Below are 27,475 nucleotides of genomic sequence, written 5' to 3'. Positions count from 1 at the left end.
CATCAGCACTCTTTTCCTTTCTTCCACCTCCCTTACTTCACACCCCACTCACTTACGTCATCCCCTGCTGAAAGAGGGAGTTCCTCCTTGTCTTACAGATGATGAGATCAGCCCACTGGACGACCACAATGCTGGTGAAGAAGGCTGTGTGGCAGGTAAATTCCACAATCTTTCTCTGTTCATAGGTCTGCCAGGATGAAACACATTGTATTACTCATGCGCGAGAGTGGAAACATTCATTTATTCATTCAGGTCATGTTGGCGAGTGTCAGTCTCCATTCCTTACCCACTGTTGCCCAAAGCTGTCCTCCAGGTCATTGACTTCACGGTCATCCCAGTCGATGCGGATGCCTACTAGGTTTCTTGGGAGGAAGCCGTTTTCAGCCAATATTACAAAGTAGGTGAAAAAACCAGCCAAAGCTTGGATCATACCTGGATTACAAATATGAAAGCCCATTCATAAGACAGCAATGCAAAAACTCATTTAGATGATCTAAAAAATAATGTAACATTTTATAGCTGTTACATTTCAAAGGTTCATAAGGTCCAACAATGGTTTTGTAACTTTGTAACTTTTCTAATAAGTGGTATTATACTGTAGAGAAAAATAATATTTTAAGTTATTTCAGAGAGGAAAGCGATATTGATTTATCACTGTCCCATTTAAAACACAGTAAATATTCTGTTAGTGTTAATTAGTTAATGCAAAAATCATTTTCCAAATAGATTTGTGGTGAGAAGTTTATACATGGCTTGGATTTTGTGGTAGCTTGTTTTTAATGATTTATTTAAATCTAGGGGCAGCACAGTGGCAGCATGGTGGTTAGCACTGTTGCACAGCAAGAAGGTCCTGAGTTCAATTCCACCAGCAGTCTGGTTTGCATGTTCTCCCCGGCTTCCTCCCACAGTCCAAAGACATGCAGTTAGTGGGGATAAGTTAACTGGAAACTCTAAATTGCCCATAGGTGTGAATGTGAATGGTGGTCTGTGTTGCTTGTGTTAGCCCTGTGACAGACTGGCAAACTGTCCAGTGTGTACCCTGCCTCTTGCCCTAAGACAGCTGGGATAGGCTCCAGCCCCCTGATAAAGGATAATTGGCAGAGAATGGATGGATATATTTATATATATAAACACACATACAGGATCAGGGTGGACATACCCCCACTAATACCTGATTAAATGTCTCTTGGGAAGTTGCACCACAACTAGATGCATTTTGGCATGATTCTGGCTGAATATTAAACCAATCTAAGGGAGAGAAGATTCATTTAAATTGGTTGGTGAACCTGTTTACTTGTGTGGATTAGAGAAAAATCCGAAATAACTTCAAACATGTGCACTAATTTCTGCTTTTTAAAGTCATTAAAGATGTAAAATAATTCCACCCTGGAAAAAGAACAACTAAAAAAATAATTAGAAGCCCACATTTAACCTCATAGGACCTGGTGTCTACATATGTGGACATCACATTTTGAGCTGTCTAGACCACAATACTAAATTTTGCTCTACTAGGGCCTGATATCCTCTTCTCAGAAACTACATCAGGTAAAAAGACAATTCTTTGTTTTTACATTCATCAGGTCCCACTCAGTCCAAATAGCAAATAGAAATTAAAAATGCATGCCATGAAAGAGTTCAGGTCTTAGGAGGTTAAAGCAACGTCCATGCCAGTGATGAGTGTATTTGAACTTGTGACCACAACAGTATGTGTTGGTTTCATCAGGCTGCTTATTTTGTGTGTTTACTTTATCTTCTGTACCTGTCTTGCAGCAGTTACAGTTAATCTATAACTTTTTTTAATTAATTAAATGTTAATATACTTCCTATTATTTCTTATTATTAATACTGAAACACCTACTCATTTCCAGCAAATGTTGTAGGAAAGTGCAATCCTGTAAAGCAAACTGATGTGGCATTTCAAGATGACAAATGCAAAGTCTACCTACACCATCAGCAAATACATTTTGAACATGCATGGCAACTGTGTAACTTGTGTGCCATAACAATTTTCCACATGTATTTTTGAATTAACAGGCAGGCCAAGGGATTAAACTTAAACCTGGACAATATATACTGACTTATATCCCTACAAAGTGCATATTTTGAGTCTATAGTAGCTCAATCCATTAGTGTTTGTCAGGGAAAATAGATTAATGTATTTTCATCCCTCTTTCCTCTGTGACATTATTTTTTTAAAGGTAAATAGCTCCAGACAGCTGAGTACTGCCATAATAGGTGTTAGTGACTTTTAATTTGATGTTGCCAAATTCGTTTTGTCAGAGTAGGCGTAACATTTTCAGCAGGATGGACATCTTACTGCAGAGCATAAAAACTCCACTTACACCAAACCTTCAAAATTGTCACAGGCTGGGTCTCTGACCCAGCGCTCTGAGTTCATGTTTGTATTTGTCTCATTTTGTTATGTGATTTAGTTTGTGTTATTTCCTATCTGCCTTTAGTTTAGCCAGTTATTGTTCCTGGGTTTTCTATGTTTTGGGGTTTTGTATTTATTCATCACATATTAGGTCTGTTAAGTTGTGTTGTCATGTTTTAGTTTTAGTATTTCCTGTTTTATTCTGACAATGTCATGTGTTCTTTGTTTATTGTATTTAGCTTTCCTCTCCTGGTCCTGTCATTAGGTTTATGTCTGTCAGCTGTTTCCCCCATGTGTCTCCACCTCCCCTGATCACCTCATGTATGTATTTAAGCCCTTTGTTTTCTGCATGCCATTGTCAGGTCGTCTGCTCATCCATGTCTCATCCCCAGGTACCCATGTCAGTTCACTATGGTTAAGCTTTTTCATGTTTTGTTATTAGTTCACCCAGTTTAGGTTATTGTTTAGTTTTCACCGATGCCCGATTATTTTTACCCTCATTGCTAGCCTCAATAAACGGCTTGTTTTGTTTATCCACACTACGTTTTGGTCTGCGTTTGAGTCCTCCTCTGCAACACATACGGTCTGCCCCAGCCAGACCGTGACAAAAATGACTGATTATGGATTAAGACAATGGTTATTAATTACCGTGTTCATGAATCTGTTACATTAAAACTCTTTGCCAGGTCAGTGTTTATGTTTAAGGTTTTTATGACATCATGTCAGTGACAAGAAGCTGGTTGCACCCGTTTTAACTTTTTTCCTCACTGGCGGTGGTTTGTGCTGCTGTTGCATTCACTAAGTGTCACTCAGGATCACATCATCAGTAGGTTTTTCAGGACTTGTGGCTGTGATGTCACAGCAGTGGTTTGTAAATGTGATTTGTTGAGCCCTGCAAACATTTTGCCCCAGCAGTGTTTATCTTGCACACATTATGGGAGTTCATGAGTTACCGGCTGTTTAGAGCATGTTCAATTTTAAGATTGCATGTCATCCAGTGAGGCCCTGTCATAGTTTGACCTATTTAACAGCCTATAAAATGAGGTCAGTCTTTGATTTTTCGCTATTCCCAAACCATATAAAACCAAAGATGAAAAAGCATGCATTGAAGTGAGGCTCCAACAACTGGAACACGACCAAGATTAAGCAGAAAAAAAGTTGCACTCTCTGCTCTCAATTTGCTCGAAATGTCACAACAATTAGAGTGAAATTGTGGGACTATCTGCTCACCTCTGGATCTATTTTCCTTTACTGTATGTGCCTACACATTTACAAAGCCAGTTAGAAATGCCAAAAATTCTGATAAATGTCAGTATTTAATGTTTATATGCCTTTGATGTTTATTATCGCTGAAACTTCACAAGAAGAGGCCTGTCACAGTGATTCAGGTTTACGAGCTGCAGTGCTGAAAGATGACAAGAGGCCAAACCTATTTGTCCGTATGCCATGCTGATGAGGCGTTCGTTGACCAGCTTGTCTGTTTTGGGGTTTCTTGGTTGTCTTTTCATAATGTCGCTCTCTGCTGTCTCATAGGCCAGGGAGATAGCTGGAACCTGGAGGGTAACGGAGGAACAGAACAGAACGACCTCGGCTTAAGCTCCCTGTACGATGAATGTGCAGGAATTTGTCTTTGTGGCATCTGTACAAAGGCATGATGACAATGCCAGACACAGGGAAGACTAGACTGTTAATATAATCACTCAATCACTGAGTAGAGGGAGAAAAGGGAGAGAAATGACAGGGAGGGAGGGAAAAAAAGAAGTAACGACAGTGACAGAGAGGGAGGAGGGGAGAAGAGACAAGAGGAGAGAGACGGATAGTGAATTTCAAGACATTCATAAAACAGGAGGCTAGAAAGGTCCCTGTAATAAAGATCGTATATTGGCTGGTTTTACCAGGTAAGCAACAGAGCAATATGTGTGACTTAGGGCAGGAATCTTTGGGTCTTAGGAGAGCTTTGAGGTGTGGACTTGGCATTGTGTGAAACTGAGCGCATGCTCTGTGGTGTACAAATCCACTTTGTTTTGGTGTTACACTCCCTTGACCCACTGCAGCAGTGAAGAAAGAAGAGGATAGAGCTGGAGAGAGGGATGTGTAGACAGAGGTTGTGTTGTTTTTTTGGGGTTTTTTTTTTGCACCTTTGAAAGTACATGTGTAAAAACTAAGTCTCAGTGTTGAAGCATTCTTAAGTGTGCTACATCTTGCTTTGATAAGCATCCATTTCTGGATGGTAGTTCTTGCTAAAAATAATCCTAGCAGACTCCAAGTGCTGATTGTCACTCCTAAATCTCAGCAGAGCCCTCCAGCCTGTAGCTTGGAGTGGAACGTCGCTGTTAACAAGCTGTTAACAGCTTTACCACCATTGGAAATCTGCACTTTTGTACTGTACAATAAACACTTCTCGAGTACTTTTTTTTGGCTAGTCCTACTCTTCAAAGCTCACATCCAGCTGTTCATTCCACCAGCAGTTACTGGATACAGGAAGACATGTTACTTTGAAAGGGAAGGGGTTTTTTTATATGCAAAACAGGTGAACAAATTTGTGTGTTTTAAAAAAAAAAAAAAAAAAAAACTTCAGTCATGTCATCTTAAAAGAGAAATTCAACCAATAAAGAATGCAGTATGTCTGTGATCTGAGACAGCTGAGTAAATATTTGTCAACAGGAACAAATCTGTTCTGCTGCTAGGAAACCAAAGAAGTTCAATTTTGATGTCACCCAAGTAAAATAGGTCTGAACTGCTTTATTAACAATGTTAGCAAGCTGTTCCTCTTTATTTTTAACCTGTGGGGGAAAAATGTTTCTTGGCAGTGGGAGACTGTTTCTAATGTATGTACCTGATTACGTGAAAAACATTGTATAACAGCCAGTTTCGGGGGCACTCTAATGGCTCCTGGGTGAGAGCAGGAAAAATTAAAGTTAAAATAATGGACACAACTGAACAAGTCTTTCTGAATATATTCATTGTGTGATTCTTTTTTGTTGTAATGATGGATTACGCCCCTCAGGCAAGCAGTGTGCCAGCAACCCTCTATTTTTTTTCTTTTTGGTGCTAGAAATACAAAGGAGAGACTGGCATCTGGAAATACTAGAGCTGTGAAATGTAAATCTGTATGCAAGTGTCACTCGGTCTTTGTTCTACATGAACAAATGGACGTCGACGGTGAGGCAAAAGCGAATTTCTTCCCCCCAAATGAAAGAGCAAATGAAACCAAACATTTTTCTTTTTACCTTCAGGCATTCATATTTGACACCAGTATTAGTGCCATTTTCGTTAATGTCACCTTTAGCTTGCCGGTAGCTATGCAGCATGCTAATAATTAGCACCTTCTCTTGAAGACAAATCATTAAAATTAGCCCGCATTTAGAAGGTGAAAGCTCACAACTCAATAAATAAAGATTTATCTAAAATATTATGCAGCGTTATGAGTTCTAAAGGTTCTATGCAGAAATGGTAAAAGTTGAATAAACAGCAGTATTTCAAACACAAACATAGGTATATAACATGTAGGACTTGACAATTTAAGTTTGTTTCACAATTGTTGTACAAATATTTAAAAAAAAAAAAACAAGTCTTGCAATAAAGCTGCCATTCTACTTGGGGATCAAGAACAAGTATTGGGGTAAAAGCCCTGAAACCGAAACTGAAATTGTTTTGGAGCTCTCATGAGTCACATATTGGTCTGAGCACTGAATCCTACTACAATACTACTAGAGAATTTGATTGCATTGATTGATTGATCATCAACAATGTAAAAAAGACAAACAAATGACGATTATGTTACAGCTATGGCAGGTGAATTGTGGGATTGCTTCATTTATGTCGCTGAATGCAGGGACACTAATGATATATAGCCAAAGCTTTCTGGTGAAATACACAGTTTAACCATTTTTCATTGTGAGCACATTTTGTATTGGTGTAAACAGCATGTGTACATGTGGGATGAATAATGTGTGTGATAAATTGCTTTGTTTAGGTGTAATATGTCAAGATATGCTAATTAGCTTTGCGCTTATGCTAGTTAGCATAGACAGTGTCGAAGATGGACACAGCTTCCAGGGCTGAAAATTGAAGCCAAAGCAGAAGTGTTTTTTTCCTGTTGTTGTTTTTTTTAAGTGGTCAACAATGTGCGACTGGTTGCAAAAAGACTTTCTCTTATAGAAGTCTTTGGGAAAGTAGCCATGACCTCAGAAAATCAGCCATGATGAGTTTATGGGCTAAGTCACTAGTTTCAGGTCAAATCAAATAATACATTATATTCATTTTAACCGTGGTTATCAATACTGTTGGAACAGGATTATATGAGACATATTCACTGGCTAGTGACTTGTGATTGACAATGTGTTAGCAAATGAGCATGTGACTGAGCTTGTCAGTCATAAACCACTGCATGTATAGATCCACAACTCATTTGCAAAGCAGCAATAATACTGTTACATCTGTTGAAACCACAGCCATATAGTTATTTCTGTTATAGTTCTTGTGAGTCTGCCTAAAGTCCTCATAAAGGGAGCATGTGCAGCTGGTGCATTGTAAGATGAAATGGCAACAGCAAAAATGTTCAACTCAAGGCTGATGATTCAATCAATAACTGATCGTGCCTGAAAAAGGGCAAAAGAATCAGTGAAACTGTTGCCTATAAGAAATAAGTTTTATGACTGGCTTTAGGCACTAGATTTTCATCTATGACTCACACTTCACACTCACATTATCTTTGGGCTGATGCAATAAGATTATGAATTTGTCATGAAGTCACTCACTTGCAGCTGCTTAGCATAGTTAACTGGAGAGGAAGGAGAAATATTTGATTGAGTCCAAATGAGTGATGTTAATCCTAAAGCAGTTAAGTTGAGAAAAGACAAATATAGTGATGAGATAAAACCATGAAGCCAGAAAGAGTTACTTTTATAAAGTATTAGTGCTGTCAAGAGTCCAGACACACTTCAGATAAACACTGCACACTATTTAAGAAGTATTACACAATCAAAATTGAAAATTACATCTCTGAAGTCTTTAAAATAACATTTTTAAGACTGTGCAGTGATGCTTGGAAAATTTTGTTTGGCTTCTGGCTAAAAAAAAGTTGGTCAAGGAAATTATTTGAGGTATTATTGCAAAGAGATATTTCAGTTTGTTTCCTCAGTGCTCACCATATCTGTGCCCAGGTCAATGCAGAGGATGGTGACCGTTCCCAGAGGAAGAGGAACACTCGCAATGATGAAGAGGAGGAAAGGCGAGATCTCTGGAATGTTGCTGGTTAATGTGTACGCAATGGACTTCTTCAAGTTGTCAAAGATGAGACGACCTGCAGCGATTAAAAAAGCAAGAAAGAAAAAAGTGTCGATGGTTGATTTAAGGTGGGTCAAGGCCGAGTGAATTTTCTTACTTAAATGAAGGTCACTCCGACCCCTTCATCAGCATATCCACAATACAAATGGATTTTTTAAAATCTAAGACCATATTAAACACCCATAGCTAAATTAAATATCAGTCTCTCAAAGCAAATCTAAGGTTAAATCTCAAGTCAAATGTTTGAGAGCAAAGGCATGTCAAATTACGAGTATTCCTGAGAAAATTGTAGGTCAAAATCCGTCCTTCGGGTCGCCGAATGTTCTTTATTAATACATCACATTTTAACATTTCCATTTCCATTAAACTCATTTTTTTTCTAATCTTAACTCAAACTTCTCAGAGTCCTTTCACCGCGGCACCCACATAGTGCTGAGTAAAGTCTTTTTAAATTATTCTAGTTAATTTTATCTGTTTAAAAATTGTATTGTGTTCAAGTCAACGTTAAAAAAAAAAATGCTAAATTACTTGAGAGTTAATTTTTTGACTGAGGTCTGACTCTAGTCGCAGCATAAACTCTGTGAAATCAACCAGACTTCTTCACATATAAACTGCTATTCATTCAAAATAGAAAATCTCTGGTCTCTAGTGTTAAATGACAAAAGAGCTTTCTGTGAGCTTTCTTTTTTTTCCCTTCAAATTCTTGATCCCTTTATTTCACTGACTCACTTTTTCCCCCAATGTTTTATTTTTCCCTCTTTGTTTCCTCCTCTATAATTTTCTCCTTTTATGCCTCCATTCTGACACCCTGCCTTTCCCCCACACTCACCCTCCTCCACTCCGGTGACGATGGAGGCGAAGTTGTCGTCCAGCAGGATCATATCAGCCGCCTGCTTGGACACATCAGAACCGGCGATCCCCATGGCAACGCCGATGTCGGCTTTCTTCAGTGCCGGAGAGTCGTTTACGCCATCGCCTGTCACAGCCACGATCGCCCCCTGTACCCACAAGGACCGGCGAACAAAAAGTGTCAAGAGGAAAAAGATAAGTACCGTGATTTAAAGCCTTTCTCCCCCCTCCGCCCCTTCTGTCTTAATAATGTCTTTTCAAAGCAGCTCTGGGGAGATTAAATGAAAAATGGAATTGAGTTGCAGTCATTCAGTCACGAGGAGTGAGAGTGAGTGAGCCAGGGTGAATTGTAGCATGACCTCAATATATGGGGATGTGAATAAGTGCACGCACACATAATTTTAAAGTTTTGTACATAAAAGCTCAGCATTTAATTTAAGGCACATATATAGGGTTTAATATGAGTTTAACATAAAGTTAATCACATGCTCAAACACACAAACAGGCCTCCATTGTAGGAGCACACACTTAAATGAGCATGAGGACAAAAGCCAGCATTCATTCATTCAACCACCTGCACTAAAAACAGCTCAAGTACACAAACACACATACAGACAATTGCATTCAGTATTAAATGGCAGGAAGACACACACACACACACACACACACACACACACACACACACACACACACACACACACACACACACACACACACACACACACACACACACACACCTGTACAGAACCATACCTCCACACTTAAAAATAAACAGGCACATTCAAGCATTCATTCAGTCTTTATCACAAACACCCAAATGCCTGCATTCATCTATATAAAACGTCACACACTGCAATTCAGCTTTAAGCTCTCAAAAAGACTCAATCACACATTTGCACACACACTCTGTCTCTCACTCACACAGACACACATGTGTGACCCTTGACCTGTCTCTGGCAGCCTTCAACAATGATGAGCTTTTGCTGTGGAGAGGTTCGGGCGAACACTATCTCAGTGTGGTTCCTCAGCAGGTCGTCCAGGTACTCAGAGCTCATCTCCTTTAGGTCAGAGCCATGCACCACACACGCCTTGGCATCCCTGGGAAACACACAAGCAGGTACAATTATGCAGAGGGTGGTAATGACATTTCCCTCAAGTCTGTCATTGTCAGGCAACCACACAAATGCAGCAGCGGGAAACATACATTTCCATGCTCTGTGTCTTAAAGGAACAGTTTGGCATTTGGGAGATATGTCTGAAAGTAAGACAATTAGCCAAGCAGCCAATCCAAAGCTTGCTCATTAATGCATTTTATTTCCTTTGTCTAATCTACACAAAAATAAAAGTCTAATGATGAATATGTGCTGTTTTGTATTATACGGAAAATAAATTATTGGGGAAGTAATTCAACCTCCTGGAGTCTCCAAGTACATGCTTACTTATTACTGTCATCAGGATTTTCTGCACTATATTATTATTTCAAAACCCATCTACTACACTGCTGATTATCATATGGTGGGAAATGGCTGCAGTTCAAGGTTTCCATTTCTGTCCAGAGCACATTGTTTATGAATGCAGATGAATGAAATAATAATAATAGTAATAATAATAACAACAACAACAACAACAACAACAACTATAATAATAATAATAATAATAACAACAATAATAATAATGTTGCAAAAAGTTATATTGCTGTGAGAAGGTAGCCCTTGCTTATCTGTTGAAATCCTCCTATTCACGCTGTTATTTATTTTAAAAAAGAATTGCTGAGAACTATTTTTTATAGGTTAGGTTTCCCTTAATTTATCCCTTTTATTTTCAGCCGTAGTTTGGAACTATTTGCATGTATGTGTGTATGCTGGAAAACCGTGTGGTTGATTATGTGTCTGTATGTTTTAACATGTACACTTATCTTCAGTGTGTGGCTTTTATTCAAACTGTGAAGCACTTTGTAACTGTGTTTTGAAAATTGCTATACAAATAAAGTTATTATTATTATTATTATTATTATTAGTGCTCTCCATGTTACACAGACTATTTGATTGCTTGTAACCAAAGTCTACTCAAACAACTGGACTGAAGACCTTGGAATAGAAACAAAACTGTGAAGACTATAAAGGGATCCAGAGTGTTTCTGTTATCAAGAATCTTGTCCCTCGTTATTTCTGTTTACTTTGTACATCCTTCAGACAATTCAGTTAGATTCATCCCAATTCAGCTTATATAGTGTCAAATCACAACAGCAATCGTCGAAGGGTACTTCATATTGTAAAGTAAAGACCTGACAATAATGGACGGAAAACTCCAACAGTCAGAGGAACCATTGTGAGTAAGCACTTGAGAACAGCGGGAAGGAAAATCTCCCTTTTAACAGGAAGAAACCTCTGGCAGAATCAGAACCATCGGCTGTGACTGGTTGGGGGTGAGGACAAATGTCACACTGTGGAAGAGAGCCAGAGATGAATAATAACTAAGGAGTAGAGTGGTGTACAAACACATAAAGGATGAAAAAAGGTGAGCGAAGAAGAAATGCTCAGCACATGATGGGAAGCCCCGAGCAGCTTGCATCTAATCCAGCCCTAAATATAAGCTTTATCTAAATCTTTAAGCATAATCTTACAAGTAGAGAGGCTGTCTGACTCTGCTCCATTAAAGAGGTTTTCTTTTAACCTTAGTGACCTTCAGAGGTCCTAGTAGGCAGATTTTATTACCTTGAGACATGTAACAAAGTTGTTTCTTCTGATTCTGATCTTTATAATACGCTTTTGAATGGAAAGATATGCGACTGGTATCCTTTTTTTTTTTTTTTAATTTAAATTTAAATCAACTGCTTCCACTTTATATGCACAACACATCCAGAAGACACAACATAGTTCACAAACTGAAACACTCTCACAGTCGCACAGACACTATTAGAAGCTAAAGCACGCAGTCAGACTCTCCCTTTATACACGTGCACACACACCTGGGGTTAACTTGGCTCAGAGGGATGTTTAGTCTCTCAGCGATGTCCTCAACCGTTTCGTTTCCCTCAGAGATGATTCCTACACCCTTAGCAATGGCCTTGGCTGTGATTGGGTGGTCCCCGGTAACCATGATCACCTGACCGTGGACAGAAGGATCCCATAAGTCACATGAAGCCTGACTGTATCTCATCTGTATGCCATGTATCAGAGCATTCCTAAGCTACAGTTTAGTATAGGCTCTACAGGCACATAACTCATCCAGATGTGCTGTGTAGTTAAACTGGGAGGAAGTGGGGTTATCAGGGGTTAAAGGTTCAAATCGTACAGTAAATTTATTAAATCTTAAATGTGATGCTTTCTTATAGGCAAAATAGTATGATTTTACAAATAATCCATCAAATCTTTGTCTTTGGGTAAAAGAAACTACAGAAGTTGGTGATGTGTACTGAAATTCATCCACTTTCGCCAATCCCCAGCTGCACCTGCAGAAGGTAACAATTCTTATGCTGGTTTTAGGCACCGTATTTTCGTCTATTGTTTAGTTCGAGTATCATCCAATCCTTTGTAATCTTCCAATAACAAGTAACTGACAGATGCAGACTTTGCTAAGAAGCCCACTTTTCATTTCATTACAGAAGTGACAAAAGAACATACTGCATAATGGAGATTATTTTCTGTTCTTTCAAAGTCACCCAGTGGAAAATAATCAGTTCCCTGATGAGAAGCTGTTGAAAAGGAAAGTTATAAAACTAATAAAAAAGCGAAGTATATATAAGTATACATTTAACTTGGATATATATAGCCTGCTATAAAGGAAATGTGGGAAATATTAGGATCTATAACCATATGTACTGTTCATATAGTACATTTAGCTTATTTTTTAACATCTGCTTCATTACTTTACCGTCACCACCAAAGCTTTCAGCAGCACATATACAGGCTGCATGAAGGTACATTAAACATCACACATATTGTGATTACACAGCATAATGAAAATTTAACATCCAGCTAAAAGTATTTAAAGAAACGGGTCTTGTTTTGTAGTTTTACCTCTGTAAGCCACCAAAGTGGATTTCAAATCAAATAATCAAGATGCGTTTAAAGTGCAGACTTTCAACTTTAACTCAAGGGGTTTGACCAAAAGTGTTACATTAACTGTTTAGGAAATACAGTCATTTTTATACAAAGTACCCCAATTTCAGAGGTACTTCACAATCCCATCTTGATTGTTTGATTTAAAATCCATTGTGGTGTGGTAAAGAGGCAAAACTACAAACTACAAAATCACCCAACTGTACAGCTACAAAAATTATATTTCCCTGGATCATTTTAAAGCTACTATATTTTCGAGTATTTATTTGTAGAAATTGTTTAGAAATGGGATCATTTCCTGTAGGTTTAAACTATTTTGATAAAGAGCAAAAGTGAAAATCTTACACTGCAATCCATAATGTAAACTATAACTAGATTTATATGTTTTAGAGGCACTAAAACAGAGATATAGCTTAATACATGTCCTAATGCATCAGTCAAAACAAAGTTTATATATTCAACTAAAACTGTCATGAAACGGGGAGTTTTAAAGAAAGGCCACCTCCACGGAACAAGACTCGGCTGTCCATCTGCATCTTAAGGTCAAAGGTCACTCTTTCAAGGATGCCAATGTTCACATTTTGGACAGAGAAGACAGATGGTTTGAAAGAGGAGTGAAAGAAGCCATCTAGGTCCACTGTGAACGACCATCTTAGAACAGAGGCAGTGGCTTACGACACCAACTGTCTGCCATCTATAATCGAGTACTGAGATCCCTTCCAAGGCATCTTAACGCCCACTCACATCCTGGGCCATCTGACCTCAGGAAATCGCATGATAGGGTGGGGCCATGTTTCGCAATGAGCTCACCTGAAACCTTGGTTGATTGTGACCCACACCCGTTTTCACACCTTGGCTTGTGTGATTAGGTAGAGGATCACCAGGGTGTCCATTGTCCCTCTTTGGGGGAAACTCCCACAGATCTTAAATCTGGGACTCCCCACCAATTGACCCTTAGAACTGAAGAAGCTTCTCGGATGAGAGGTGAAACGTCTTCAAGCAACTTAAAGAAGCCCAGACGCTTTTCTTTCCAAGCTCCTTAGACTACGATGATTTGGATGACTGAGAACCTTCACAAACATTTGAGTTTTAAACTTTTTATCAGATATGTTTTTAACACAAACTTTCCAGCTGTTTTCTACAAAAATAAATACAGCAGCATTTTCAGTCACTTCTGCCTCTAGTTCACTTTTAAGCCAATTACAGGTTGTCTTTCAAAAAGAAGCGTGATAACTACTGTACCTGAAATTAAACATGCAAAATCCTTTCCCCATATTTGTAGTTGTTCCCCTGAGTTAGAATGCCTCATTCTCCTCATTATCCATTTTTATCTCTGCTGGAAGTTGTTTAACCTTCCTGCGGCCTGGCTTATTACTTTTCTGACGAAAAAAAAAAAGAAATCTGCTCTGTGTATTTGGAGTCGATTAACATATAATGACAATTTGCAGTAAATCACTGAATCTGCATTTAGCTAAATGGATTCTTTTTACAAATTGCTATCAGAATATATTCAGCTCATTCTTTATCGCCTTCCATGCTTTTTATTTTAACGCCAACAATTCAATTTGCCAATTATTTTGAATTCTTCATCCCAAAGCCATAATTTATTCGTAAAACTGTCTGTCACTTCTTACCCGAAGATAGCCACACCTGCAACAGTAGCTCTGATAAACTACCGAGCAAACTCTAAAACTGTTCGGGTACTTCAGCCAGCCTTCAAAGTGTTTATGCAAAACATGCCATAAGCATTTTCATCTATACTCATAGTCAAAGGAAGATGGGTTTTTCCATCTGCAGTGAAATATATTTAGCAGCCTGCTGTTCTGTGACCTCTACACAAGCTATGTGGAAAGCATAAAGTGGGGAGATCAGCAGTATGACTATAGCAGAGAACAGGCATCACTTGCAACACATATGACAATGAATAAGTCATGTACAGTACACATGAAAGCAGGACCTGGGATAAAGGTGGACTGCAAAGTCGCTTGCAGATGCAGAACATTTCCGACAGCTTACAGCAGCTTAAAATAGCATTCCCGTGTGGGTTTTGCCAGAAGGCTAGCTGAGCCTTCTGGCAAAAAGTCTGATGTCAATGCCAGCCCACACTGACATCAGCTGATCTGTTGGGATTGCAGCTGAGCTTGACTTTGTGCCATGCCTGAACTAATTTGTCCATTGGTCATGATCTGTCATGGTCCTGAGAAGTGATCAGTTGTCATTTGGACTTCACTATGTGATTTGAAAAGATATTTGACATGCAAATCCCCTCTCTAAAAAGCTTGATGAATGAAGCCAGAGGGAAAGGAGTATCAGGAAGCACTATAAATGAATCTGCAGAAAGTGTTACCTTGATGCCAGCAGAGCGGCATTTACCCACTGCGTCAGGCACAGCGGCACGCGGAGGATCAATCATGGAGATGAGACCCAGGAAGCAGAGCTGCATAGTGGGGAAGTTCGTGTCGTCGCAGTCGAAGGTGAATCCTCGAGGGAACTGAGATGACGATAGATTCAAGTGGCAGAAGCCTGGAAGAGGAGAGAGATCAGTGAGGTGATTGTTCATAACAGACTGAAATGAAATCTCAAAGTACACTACAGCTACTGAAAAAACAAGAGAGAAACATATTTTTAACTTTAAAAAGACGCTTGTTTTTTACGACCCCCAGGAAACATATAACAATAAGCAATACTGATTTTTGATGGTGGACTTTACTGTTACTGTTGCTATTTACAGTTAAGCTCGTTAAGGAAATGTGAGTAAGATTTATATATGAAATACACCCTCAGAAAATACATCTGGTTGCAGTGATCCTGTACATTTCCATATGCTTATTCAGATTCAGAAGTCGCAGATTTGCAACACAAATTGAATCGGGCATTTTTATTAATTCATGATACACATCGCTTCCATCATATATCTCTCTCTCCAATCGCCCAAAGTGAGATACTTTGGATGAAACACCACACTCAGTCTAAAACGGGAGAAGCACCCGACCCATCATCATCACCTAAGGCATAACTGAGACACACTAATTTACACAATTTCAGGAGTTTCACTCTAAAATGGCACCATTCCATATTCCACTGTTGTGACGCCTACTCTAACAAAATGATGATAGCACATAATTATTACCTATGGCACTTTTTAAAAGATGCCAGGTAAGTTTTCTCCTTGGTTGTCAAAATGATGACATTTACAGAGTCAGAATGCCGAACACTTTAGAAACACCGAAAGCTGAACTTCCAGTACTGATTTTTTTTAACCCAAAATGTGCTGCATTTTACTGCTCAATTTTCACCTGATACTCCTTAAAACGCTGCAAACAAATGTTTCTAATATTTTGTGTAACATTGGTTATAAGTGTTTGCTCTGTGTCAGCTCCAATCCAAGGCAAGAGCCAAAAACTTGCAGTGCAAGCATTCTTTACCTTTATGGGGACATTAGGGCAAACTACCCTGTGTACCAAGGCGATTATAAAAAGTAAGTGCTGTGTCCAACTGCTTCTCCTCTCCACCTATTCCCAAGCAGACTGCTTTTATTTGGTGCCACTAGATAAACGTACCAAGCACCCTTTCTCCCAGTCCACCCAGCTCCAGGTAGGCACTTTGGAAAGCATCTCTCCACATTTCATCCATAGGCTCCTCCTGGCCTTGTACCATAATGGTGCTGCATCTGTAAAACAATGAATAATAAATTTAGAACTACGGTGCTTACAATAATCAGCGTGCTTGTATTACATAAGCAGGATGAGCTCCAGCTATATGGACAATGTGATATGTGGTGTCAAAAAAGATTTGCGCCTTTAAAGGGATAAGTTGTTTTTTTATCAGCCAACAACAGCTTTACTGTGGCTTTATTCTAAATTCAATATTCATGTCAGCACTGAGTTGGGTTTGTTTTTGCACCACTGTTACATACAAAGTATATGCACACTGGAGGAGCGCTTAATCTTATTATTAGGCAGAGATGTGGACAGCAGGAAGTTATTCACAATCCAAACTTTGACATGTAGTGCCCTCTTTTTTTCTGTGGCTGTACAGCATAAACTGGAGACCCCTGTAGTTCACAACTCTGCTTTGAGGGTTTTGTTTTGTTTTGTTTTGTTTGCTTCTTTTAAAAGTAGATACTTTCTCAGCATAAAAGGGAACTGACAGCTCACATGAAAAAAACCCTTAAAACCATGGTAAAACAATACTCTCATACAACAACTCTTATTAACCGTAAAGTGGAGAAAATAACACAAAGAAGTAAACTGACAGTGGCATCCAGGCTTTATTGTGCCTATATGAAAAGAAGGAAATGCAACAAGATTTTGACTTGTCAGAGGCAAACGTTAAAAAATAAAAATAAAAAAATCAATTCCCTTCAACTTGCTACAAGGCATCCACCACACAGTGAAGCAATGCAGAAAGAAAATGAAGCTGCTCAAACAGGATTACAAGAAAACAAAGGACCACAACAAGAGGTGATGTTGCATTACCAACCGCTGGCCAGCTATTACATCACGTTAGAGTTCCCATTAGCAGTGCGAATGCAAGCAGAAAGAAGGCTTTGAAAGTATGCAGCTCCCCGGGGACTTTCGTAGTTAGTACTTACCCCCGGGTAGAACTTTTGCTGCAAAAGTAGCTGTTAAAGTGCAATAACTTTTTCCACCCCAAGTCATACTGTTTTTTAAAACAACTATCATCTTTTTTTTTTTTAAGGGAAAAAATAAGTTTAATTTTAGTAAAATAAATGTCAACATGATAGAATAAAAAAAAATGTTCTTTCAGGTAAGTTTAACTTCACATTTTTCCCCTGGTCATCTACCGCCCACCTCTAGTGACTCTGCGCCCTGCCGCCTCTAACAGTGGAGCATCCATCAGACTGTTAAACAGTGCCAAAATGAATCCCAATCATGCGGGTGCATAAATGTTAAGTTTTCTTAACCTGTTCCCACTTGTAAATATTATGCATGAATAAAGACAAATTAAAGGATATTGCTGCCATATTTTAAACAAAGCCTATGAAAAAAAGATAAAAACAACCAGTTTTATTATGTTGCTGGATTTTAATCTTTTCCCTGACAGTAACAAAGCAATATATAGAAAATTAACAGCCTGGATAGAGTCTTTTTTTACCGCAACCACAAAGCAACAGGAAACATTAAATGAAAAACGAGTCAAATTTTGTGCTATTTTCCTACTGAGACATATAATCGATCCATTATTGATTAACCAACCTGTCCAGGATTCTTTCGGGAGCTCCCTTCATGACCAGAATATGACCAGCGGGATTGTCCTCCGCTTCATGGATAGAGAGCTAGAAGAAAACGCACAGGAGGAAATGTGAGGACACTGTGGGATTTGCTTTAAAAACAATACACACATGCGGTTCATTGTGGATTGTCTATTGTTAGTCTGATTTTTTATTTATTATTTTTTTTATTTTGTTTTCACTGCTGTCATATTTTCCAACAGGTTAAAAAAAATCATCTCAAGGTTGAATTGACTGAGTGTACCTTGAAAGTCATATGTATGCCTTATGTTGAAGGGACATTCATTTACCCAATTGCATATATTCCTCTGGTGTAGCACCTTGCATTATCCCTTCCCCCATACCTACAGTAGTTTGTGTGCACACACTCCCTCCCTCACTCACACACACACACACACACACACACACACACACACACACACACACACACACACACACACACACACACACACACACACTCCCCAAGGTAATTTGTATCTGAGTCACAACATATCTAATCTCAGAAAACCAGAGCAAAATTGCTTTATTTCCCCTCCCCTAACACAGACGTGCCTATTCTAAGTCAGGGAACAGGTGCACAAGATGCATGCGGGAAGTACTTTGTTTGCTTCAACACTGCTGCTGTGCAATTCATATGCTGGTTCGAATCTCCACACAAGCTGGGAAAGACTGGGTGTGGAAAAGCGAAGCGAACACACATCTCTGTGCGTTAATTGTTACACTTCCCCTGAGCAAGGTGTTAATGCTCTGCGTGATGGCTTCATATAGTTCAGTATTAACTTTTGGCTCTGTTGGTGTTGACTGTTAGAGGACGGAGTGAAGCATGTGGATTAACGTAAGACCTTTCACAACTGCCTCTCTACTACAGATACTGGATGGGAAATGTTTGTTCAATTTTATTAAAAAAATAGCTTCTCCTCAATTTTTTTAAATCCACTTTGGTGAAAAAATAATATTACAGAGCATGCTTGTCTTTGCTCAGACTCATAAGAAGCTACCTCTGCAAATGTTTGATATTGTCTAGCATGATGGCAAATTTTAATTAGTGATGTACATCCAGGTCTTCTCACCTGTTCTTCTCCCGGCATGTTAGGCCTTTTTATTCAGGCACTGTTTATAAGCAGGTTACCAACCCATTTACAATTCAATAGCATATTCAACATACAATAGATTTACAAATGGGATTTCTGTGCATTGAAAGGCAACAGCAGAGCACTTTCTTAGTATCCCAGCCAAGCCAGTTCATAATCCTGATGTATCTTTCTAACATAAATAAAACACATTGCTTTAATGCTGCAACCGTTTTTCCTGTTACCAACAATGCTGCATTTGTGGCTTGTTGGGCAGCTTCCAAGTATGAATGCGTGCAGCAGTGCGAATTTTAAGCAGGGTGTCTCTGGTAAAAGAGCAGACATGTTCAGGCTGCCTTCCCTCAGTAGGAAAAGGTTAAAAAATGAATATGCATGATTTAGTTCTGGCATATAAGGAAAAAATTCAGTTTTTTTCCTCTCATGGACGTCTTGGCAATCTGTGTGAAAAACTCACCACAGCTCTGACAGAACTGTGAAAGATCATTTAAAGTAAATAGAGGAATAACCTCTTAATTGAAATGAATGAATAAATAAAATGAATACATTAAAAATAAAACCACTGGAACTGCAACCCAAAAGATCTGGACCCATGCCGACATTTTAAAGACTTTGTCCTTGTCTTTCACTAAGTTTCATGGCATTATTTGTTTTTGTGTAGTCTTGCTCACACTGATTCTAGAATCTAGAAATCTAGATTGTTAAAACATTGTAAAAATTTATTTTAATACAAAAATTGACAGAAAAGCAGTCAGTTTTATGTGATAACATATGTTAGTGCAGCTTTCATAAACATAAAATTGGTCAAGATTAGAAATAAATACCTCCTCTGGCTAGTGAGCAACAATATCTATTTACATAACAGTTACTCTGTTACATTTTTAGGTTGCTTAATATATGTATATATACAAAAACCCAGAATGCACAGTAATAAATTTCAGCCTTGTGTTAATTTTCTCATCAGTTCAAGCCCAAAGCCATGACGTGACACTAGTCTCATGCAATACCTGATATTTGTTGGTGGAGTTGAATGGGATCTCTGCCACTTTGGGGTTTGCAGCTCTCATGTCACGAACACTCCCACAGCACACTTCGATGGATTTCAACAGAGCTGACTCTGATGCGTCCCCCGCTGTCTCCCTCTGGGGAAACACACACAGGAGCACATTAGCACAGTCACTAACATATGCATATTAGGAAATGAGTGTTGTCTGTCTCATTGCCTGTGTTTATCGTACTGCAGTGGAGGGAAGCTTTGGGATTATGTGTTATTTAATTGATTAAAACACTAGCTGAGATACCCGAGAGGACTTCCTTTACATCCATTATGTTTCTTATTAATTATGCAGGTAGTGGAGTATGATCTGAATTACCAATGCTGGCCACAATATTGTTGTCTAAGTTAATAACTTCATGTTAAAGAAGTCAATGTTTTCCCCTTTTTAAAAAATCTACAAGATGAGGAAGAGTTTTATTAAAACAGCCCAGTTTCTTCAGGAAAAATATAGCTAATTAGTTGGGTACATATGCTGTTTGTAAACTCTCAAGGGCAGCTTCTAAAGGTCTTGATGATTTTCTAAATAAATACTGTTGGAGGAAGACATTTGAGTATTGCCTGTTGGCAATAATCAGTAGCAAATTGGTTGCTAAGATTGTAGTAAATGAGTAAATTATTAGGTTATATTTTTCCAATAGTGGTGTGAAAAAATAATATACTCAAGGAAATTCAGGAAGAAAAGGTTAATTTTGATGCTTGATCTATTTATCTGGCATGTAGGGCAGCAACAAAGACTTTACACTTCAGTCTGTAGCGGGGCCAGTTTCTCAGATATGCTCCAGCTGTAGCTGGGGGTCTTCAGCTCTGTTTCCACAGACCACCCACATGTGTGTCGCCGGTGGTGAAGAACTGTCCTTGATGGAGTTATTTTCTCGAGTGCCTGAGTAAACCATATTTAATTAAAGCGCTCCTTAAATCATTTGTCCTAGCTGTTATGATGACCTATAAAAATCTGAAGCCACTGTTTATAGCCGTTTCCTTAAGACGATAGAAATTCATCTGTTTAATGTTGCTTTTATATCTAAAACGTGATCTTTTTCTAACCCCGACCAATTAATTCTACTAATTCTAAATACTGAGTCCAACAAAACACAAGCTCCAGTATAACAAATTATCTCAGATCATATTCATTGAGGTCATTGAGGTTGATGGCATTTTTTTCCTGTGTAGCTACATGTGACCTTAATTCAAAAGAAAAAGCTTCATAAGTCTTAATATTTGTAAACTGCTTCCACATGAGGACAGATACAGAGTATCTTCAAGTATAAGCTACACTATATGTGTTTGTACTATCGCAGATGAAAAACATCCAATGAGAAAGAACCGCGGCAATATCTTTGGTCATGGCTGGAAAACAGATTTTAATATTCCACACAAAGAGGCCTTCAAAGTTGGCTGTTATAACAGTCTGTGACTAAAAGCAGCCTGGGAAAGAAATTTAGAAAGACCATCTTACAACGTGTCTGCTGATAAGATCTACATCTGCTAACCAATGAATGGGAAAGGAGCTGGGAGATAACGCGCTGATCAAAAATATATGGGTGTCAAAGTGGAAAAAAGCAAACCTAATGTTTGGGATTCTAATAAAAAATGTAATTTATTGAGCTGTGGCAGCACAAGATTGATGTGTCCTCTAGCTGTTTTCAAGGAGGTTGTAGTATGGAGCGAAATATCGTGGGAATTGATGCCTTGTGGGGAGTGAATCAGTGGGTACAATCTGCATACATCAAACTTGATGTTGTACCTAAGCTTATTAGATCCATGTCTCAGAGTGTGTCCTGCAATAAACTTTACACAGATGGTAAGAAAGCCTATTTCACGAGTCTCAAAGTAGTATTATTCTCTTTTTCCTAGAAGCAGCTTGTTTGATATTTCTTTGTTTTTCGAGGTTTATCAGCTTTAACTTGTCTGATAAAGTTGCTTGCTGTGATACTTGGATAATTTTAGAGAAAATTCTTTTTTGATAACCTGTGAAATCCACCTTCATAAAAATTCCATGATAATAACGGCATTTCAAACCACTCTTAGAGCCAATTTATTAAAATCCATGCTAAACTGATTGACCTGACACCCGATACACCAGTGGGAGCTAAACCAAGACAAGAAATTTCTCTTTGTTTCTGTTTATTCATTCATGAACGGCCGCCAAACAAGGACACACACTCCACAAGATTTGTCCTTGTTTGTGCCTTTTCATGAATGAATAAATAGATCATGGAAATTCCATTTTTCTCCTTTCCCGAGTAAGATGGGTACTTGTTCGCGTAATGTTAATGGAGCCTCGACTGCTGTGTTCGAGGGCTGCTGGGATATACGCGTGTCACTTAATCCAAGGAGCAAATCTGCCCACCTTGAGGGGTACAGAGGCTGCACTGGCACCGTCTGCTCCCATCTGAGTCAAGAAGCTGTAATCCCTGTCACTGAGAGCCATGCTGAGAATTTCTTTAGGTCAATGTAGCACAGTTTGGAGGGGCAGCAGTCGGTAGAAGACGGAGATATTATTGACTTACCTTTCCAGCAGTGTGTGTGTGTTTGTGTATCTGTGCTGGGGGAGTCATTTCCAGGGGTGCATTGGATTATCCTCTGTGTATGTGTATTTATGTGTGAGAGAGATGCCAAGCCAAGTGTCAAGTGGTACTGACAAATTATTTTTATGGGTTGTTTTCATTCCCCTGTGGCTGCCATGCAGCTGAGGATGGGCTGACCACAGGAGAGAATACAAACTATCTTTGCTCAAGTATGGCATAACAAGAAGGTTTGGTAACCAGTCCGTTAAACTGAGATAACAACTTCAAAATCTGATCAGAAGGGCAGGGAACATAATTGGCATGCTGGCCCCATCTTTTCCCTCTCGTCTCATCCAAGAGATGTTTGAAGAGACAGTGAGAAGGGAGAGCCTCGAAATTACCAGAGACCCGAACCACATCCTGTACAAAGAGCCGGAGCCGATACCCTCAGGCAGAAGGTATGAAAACTCAACATGTAAAAAAAAAAATTCCACTCTCAGGGATCTGTGTAATACTCTTTCTGATAAGAGACACAATAACGGCTACTCTAATGTAAAGCACGGTGCATACGTTTCTTTTGAAGTGTTTACACTTTTCTTGAGCATAGTGCCATTATGCTTTTCAGCATTACGCATTTCAAAGGAGAACATTGTGCTTTTAACCTCTAATACACTCAGTATGGGAGCTGATGGCGTGATTCATTTAAAGATAAAGTGTATGATCATTTAGAAAATATACATCTTTTATATGCTCATATTTGAATAATGCAAACAGCAGTTGCGGCATTTCGTGCTGTTGTATACCTACGCTGCATTACATTTCAGAGGCAAATGTTTTCCTTCTAGCTTCGCTACATTTATATTATTTATGTACGCCAGTAAATTTTCAGATTGAGATTTCAAATTGAATCTCTGTTAACAATGTTAACCTTATAGATTAAATTGCCGGCAGTATGTGCAAACGTTTAAATTAGCCCCCGTTTGAACAACGTGCAAACTGCAAACGCCAGATATATGATGTAATAAGTATTATAATAACATGATCAGGTCTATTCTTCTGCGTGGACTTTAAATACATTTTAAATTATTTATTTTTACATTTTTTTTTATTAGGGTCTTTTACACTTATACTACTTTTACATGGCTTTATTGCCACTTTTAGTTAAGCACATATTCAAGCATATAAATCTTTGATCGGAAGTATCACCACTTTGTCTGCATGGAACATTAAAAGAGGCTAAGATGTGTAACAAGTGCTTTGATTTATGTTACAAAAGTTGCTGCTGTTTGACTCTGCTTTTTGCATTTTTCTGTACTTTAACTTTAAAGCTATTTTAGCAACAAATGTGTGTATGTGAAGTTTATCTATCTACGCCTGTGGGCACAACAACAGCACTTATAGGTTTAACAGTTTTCAGTCTTGTCATGAATTAAACTGACAGCAACCCAAACATTTTTTTTAAATCTTTTTTTAGCTTTAGTGAGTGAACACTGATTTCACCACTTCTTATTTTGGAGTGACAACTCAGCTAACACTTCCCACATGTTGTTAAGTTCACCCTACTGGCAAACCATGTTGTCAAAAATCATGTCATGAATAATGTGCATGCATTATTTGATCCAAATATAAAAGACCCACTCAGAATGCCCTTGGATTAAACTAAAAGTGGTATACTCCACCTTTTTAGGGAGTAGAGATAATTCACGAAGCTGAAATATAAATGCAAAGTTTTCAGTAACTTGATGTTATAGCGTGATCGCTGCTGTGTTGCATGGTATACATGCGGCAGGTACATATCTATTTTTCATGCTGCATTGCATAGAACCACTTATAAATCCCAAACGACATCTATCTTTCAGTACGGCAGGTTATTTTTTTCTCCAAGGATGGTGAAGCGCATCCTTCCTTACCCTGTTTTTGATTGGTGAATACTCATTGCCTTCATTGGTTGGTTTGGCTGGGTTTGGACATGACAAGTGATGACTGGCTGGAGTAAGCCAATCAGAGACAGGAGGAGAGTGGGTTATGCCCACACAGTGTATATAAAAGATAGATGTAGCCTCTGGGGCTAAAGCCTTGAACCTCGGTTCTTTCTGCCAGCCAGCAGTGCGTGACTATTTTGGTTGCAAAAAGAAACCTGGTAATAACAGAAGCGTTTGAGAACATGCTCATTTTCTCTTGATTTATGACCTCTGTAACATTTCCTTGACATGTTTAAGTCTCAGTCTCTAGTCTTACTGAATACAACGTGATTTTTTTTTTAATATGTAAGCTTCTATTTAAAATAAGATATATATTTTAAAAAGTGCATGCTTTGGACTTGTGATTGACAAGTCACTAACTTATGAATGTGTGGTGTCACATCCACCCCTCAGCTGGTGACATACGGTTTCAAAAAAAAAGGAAGATGGTGATGGAAACAATGTTCAACTTAAGGTTTTAAAACAAGAGTCAAACTTATGTGTTAGGTAATGTAAGAGTGGCTTCATCCATCATTTATAGAGGCTATGTTCATGTATTTTCCGTATTGAAGTTAAATAAATGAACATATAGTGTCTTCAGTGCTACATTATATGTGTCCAGTGTTCACATTCTGGTAGAGCACTGAGTCAGGAATCGATCAGTGTCCCTGGTTTTGGTTCTTGGGTTTTGAGTTTTGTTTGCTTGTTTGTTTGTTTGTTTAGTTGGTCGGTTGGCTGCTGTGCTAAACAAGAAGTATATCTTCTTGATTATTTTGAGGTGAAGTTTTATATTCTTGCATTGCCTTTTTTGTTATCATTCAAGTATTAATTTTTGTTGTATTTAAGCTTTAGTCATTGCTCAGCGTGTGTATGGCCTCCAGTTTCTTCTTTAGTATTTAGGAAGGATTTTGGATTCCTGTCTTAACTCAATAATTATTCAAATAGTGACTTTTATTTCTTGTAATATTTTGGATCTCGGAGTCACATTTTGCTTCAGATGAGTGTCAGCTTTCTGACTTCACAGAGTACAGTCACTTTCAGTTTTCCTTGCCCTCTGTTTTGTCTGGCATTGCCGCTCTGTGTAAATTAATTCAAGCATGTTTAAAATGTACTTTCCTATTTCACGTCTCTGGTTCATTTCCTGTTTTACTTTGCTAGTGTTTTTTGTGTCTTGTTTTCAGTTTTACTTCCTCCCTGTCTGATTGTCTGGATTGTCTGTGCCCATTTCTTGTTATTCTCCTATGTCTAATTCCTAATCAGTTGCCTGTATAAATTGTCCTGTCCCTGTATTTGTCTTGGTCATGTCATCCGCTTATGTCTGTTTAGTCCTGTATTGTTCTGCTTTGCTTTCAGAGTTCCTCCGTAGAGTTCTGGTCTCCCTCGTGCCTTGTGGATTAATGTTTGGATTTTATTGTATTGGACTTATCTGCTAATAAAGCTCGCTTTTAGTTGGATTCTTCACGCCTCTTCTGTGCTGCACTTTGGCTCCTTTACACCTCTGCCCTCCACACACAGCACTGTTTGTTCAAAAAGCGTATTCATATAGCTGCCTCTCCCTCTTTTATCTGAACCAAATTCACTGTGAATACTGCTCCTCTTCTTTGGAGATGAGCAGAGGATATTGGGGGGAAAAATAAATATTATACATACTTCTTCAGGCACCAATACACCAATAAGTGTGAGTGAGTGGCAGTATAAATATATATATACTTTCTTTTACCATTACGATGGGAAGGTGCGCCTGTCCGGGTTTGAAAACAGCTCTGTTGCAGAGGCCAGCCACGCGAGACAAAGCAGTCCAAGTAGGAGAGCTCTTGTCAAAACCCAAACCTGAGAGAATAGGAGAAGGAACTGTGTTAGGCTTTTTTTTAAGTAGGACTCATGCAGTATTTATGCTATGGACTTAACTCTCAGTTCACAGAGTACAACTGAATATTGTAGCTAAATAATAGAATCAGGGTCAGTTAAGTTGAACAATCACTGTTTCCTTGACAAAAGTGATTTTTCAAATCCCCAGTCTCTAAAATGCCATTCATTTTTAACTAGAGGGACTCAAAATAAAAAGGTGTTTGGAAATGACTTGTATCAAAATTTCAACCCTCCCACCCAATTGCACTGAAAATGACCTTCACTCTACTGCAGGCGCCTGCATTCATTTTTCATATTTTCCTGGACTGTGTACAACGTTATTGTGGAAACACACTGACACACTATGGCTGGGATTGTTGAGCTTGACACGGTGCAGTACAAAAGGCTAAAAAGGCTGCAGCAGCTGTAAAAATCGTCTGCATACTTTATGGAGAAAAAAAAATTGAACACACTGTGTTTTTCGTAGCTCTTGCCTCGTTTCTCTTGTACAGCCTTTGTCAGCACCACTGGCTATTCCTTGTATGAGTTCACAATTGTCTGACTCAGGACTAATTAGTATTCATGGAACACCTGTTTTTTCTCCTGCCAGACCTTTTGGTTATTGCTAAAAGCTTCTTTAAATTTTGGCTCGATTTTCCACAGGAGTCAAGAATCCGATTGGTTCCGCAGAAGCAGTCTTGCAGAGGAATTCTGGGAAAAGACACGTTTGTAGCTGAGGGTTATGCCGCCCACCGCATACCGCTGCTCAATTAATCCAAGCAGTAGAGTGAACAGCCTTGTTGGTTGGCGGTGTGAACATTGGACAGATGAATTTCAGCAGGTGGTCGCACTCCCCCCCCTCCGCATCCCCCACTCCATCTCTCCTTTATATCTTTCACTCTCCAAGCTCTCTCTCTCTCTTTCCTTACTTTCCCCCTTGTTTTCCTCCTCTCCTTTCATCTCAGTCTTACCAGTCTGGTCCTCGGTGGTGTCCGCATCATGGATCTGGTTGTCGAACCACATGTGGGCCACCGTCATACGGTTCTGGGTCAGCGTGCCCGTCTTGTCGGAGCAGATGGTGGAGGTGGAGCCGAGAGTCTCTACGGCCTCCAGGTTCTTTACTAGACAGTTCTTCTTGGCCATTCGCTTGGCAGTGAGAGTCAGACACACCTGGGAGGACAGTGGGA

The 27,475-nt window shown here is 38.9% G+C and overlaps 1 protein-coding gene across 1 annotated transcript in view; it reads right to left on the bottom strand.

Moving 5' to 3' along the window:
• Positions 1–27,475, bottom strand: part of atp1a2a (ATPase Na+/K+ transporting subunit alpha 2a) — a 51,423-nt gene that overhangs the window by 7,804 nt on the left and 16,144 nt on the right. Inside the window, exons 9-21 of the mRNA XM_026150625.1 lie at positions 27,260–27,458; positions 26,161–26,270; positions 19,923–20,057; positions 17,793–17,872; positions 16,134–16,243; positions 14,921–15,096; positions 11,481–11,617; positions 9,460–9,610; positions 8,493–8,661; positions 7,525–7,679; positions 3,804–3,927; positions 287–432; positions 57–187 (exon numbers count right to left, since the gene is read on the bottom strand). Coding sequence (XP_026006410.1) covers positions 57–187; positions 287–432; positions 3,804–3,927; positions 7,525–7,679; positions 8,493–8,661; positions 9,460–9,610; positions 11,481–11,617; positions 14,921–15,096; positions 16,134–16,243; positions 17,793–17,872; positions 19,923–20,057; positions 26,161–26,270; positions 27,260–27,458 — 1,823 coding nt within the window. The remainder of the gene's footprint in view (positions 1–56; positions 188–286; positions 433–3,803; positions 3,928–7,524; positions 7,680–8,492; positions 8,662–9,459; positions 9,611–11,480; positions 11,618–14,920; positions 15,097–16,133; positions 16,244–17,792; positions 17,873–19,922; positions 20,058–26,160; positions 26,271–27,259; positions 27,459–27,475) is intronic.

This window comes from Astatotilapia calliptera, chromosome 18, assembly GCF_900246225.1.
Source record: "Astatotilapia calliptera chromosome 18, fAstCal1.2, whole genome shotgun sequence".
NCBI classification, from domain to species: Eukaryota; Metazoa; Chordata; class Actinopteri; order Cichliformes; family Cichlidae; genus Astatotilapia; species Astatotilapia calliptera.
This window is presented reverse-complemented; position numbering and strand designations above follow the sequence as displayed.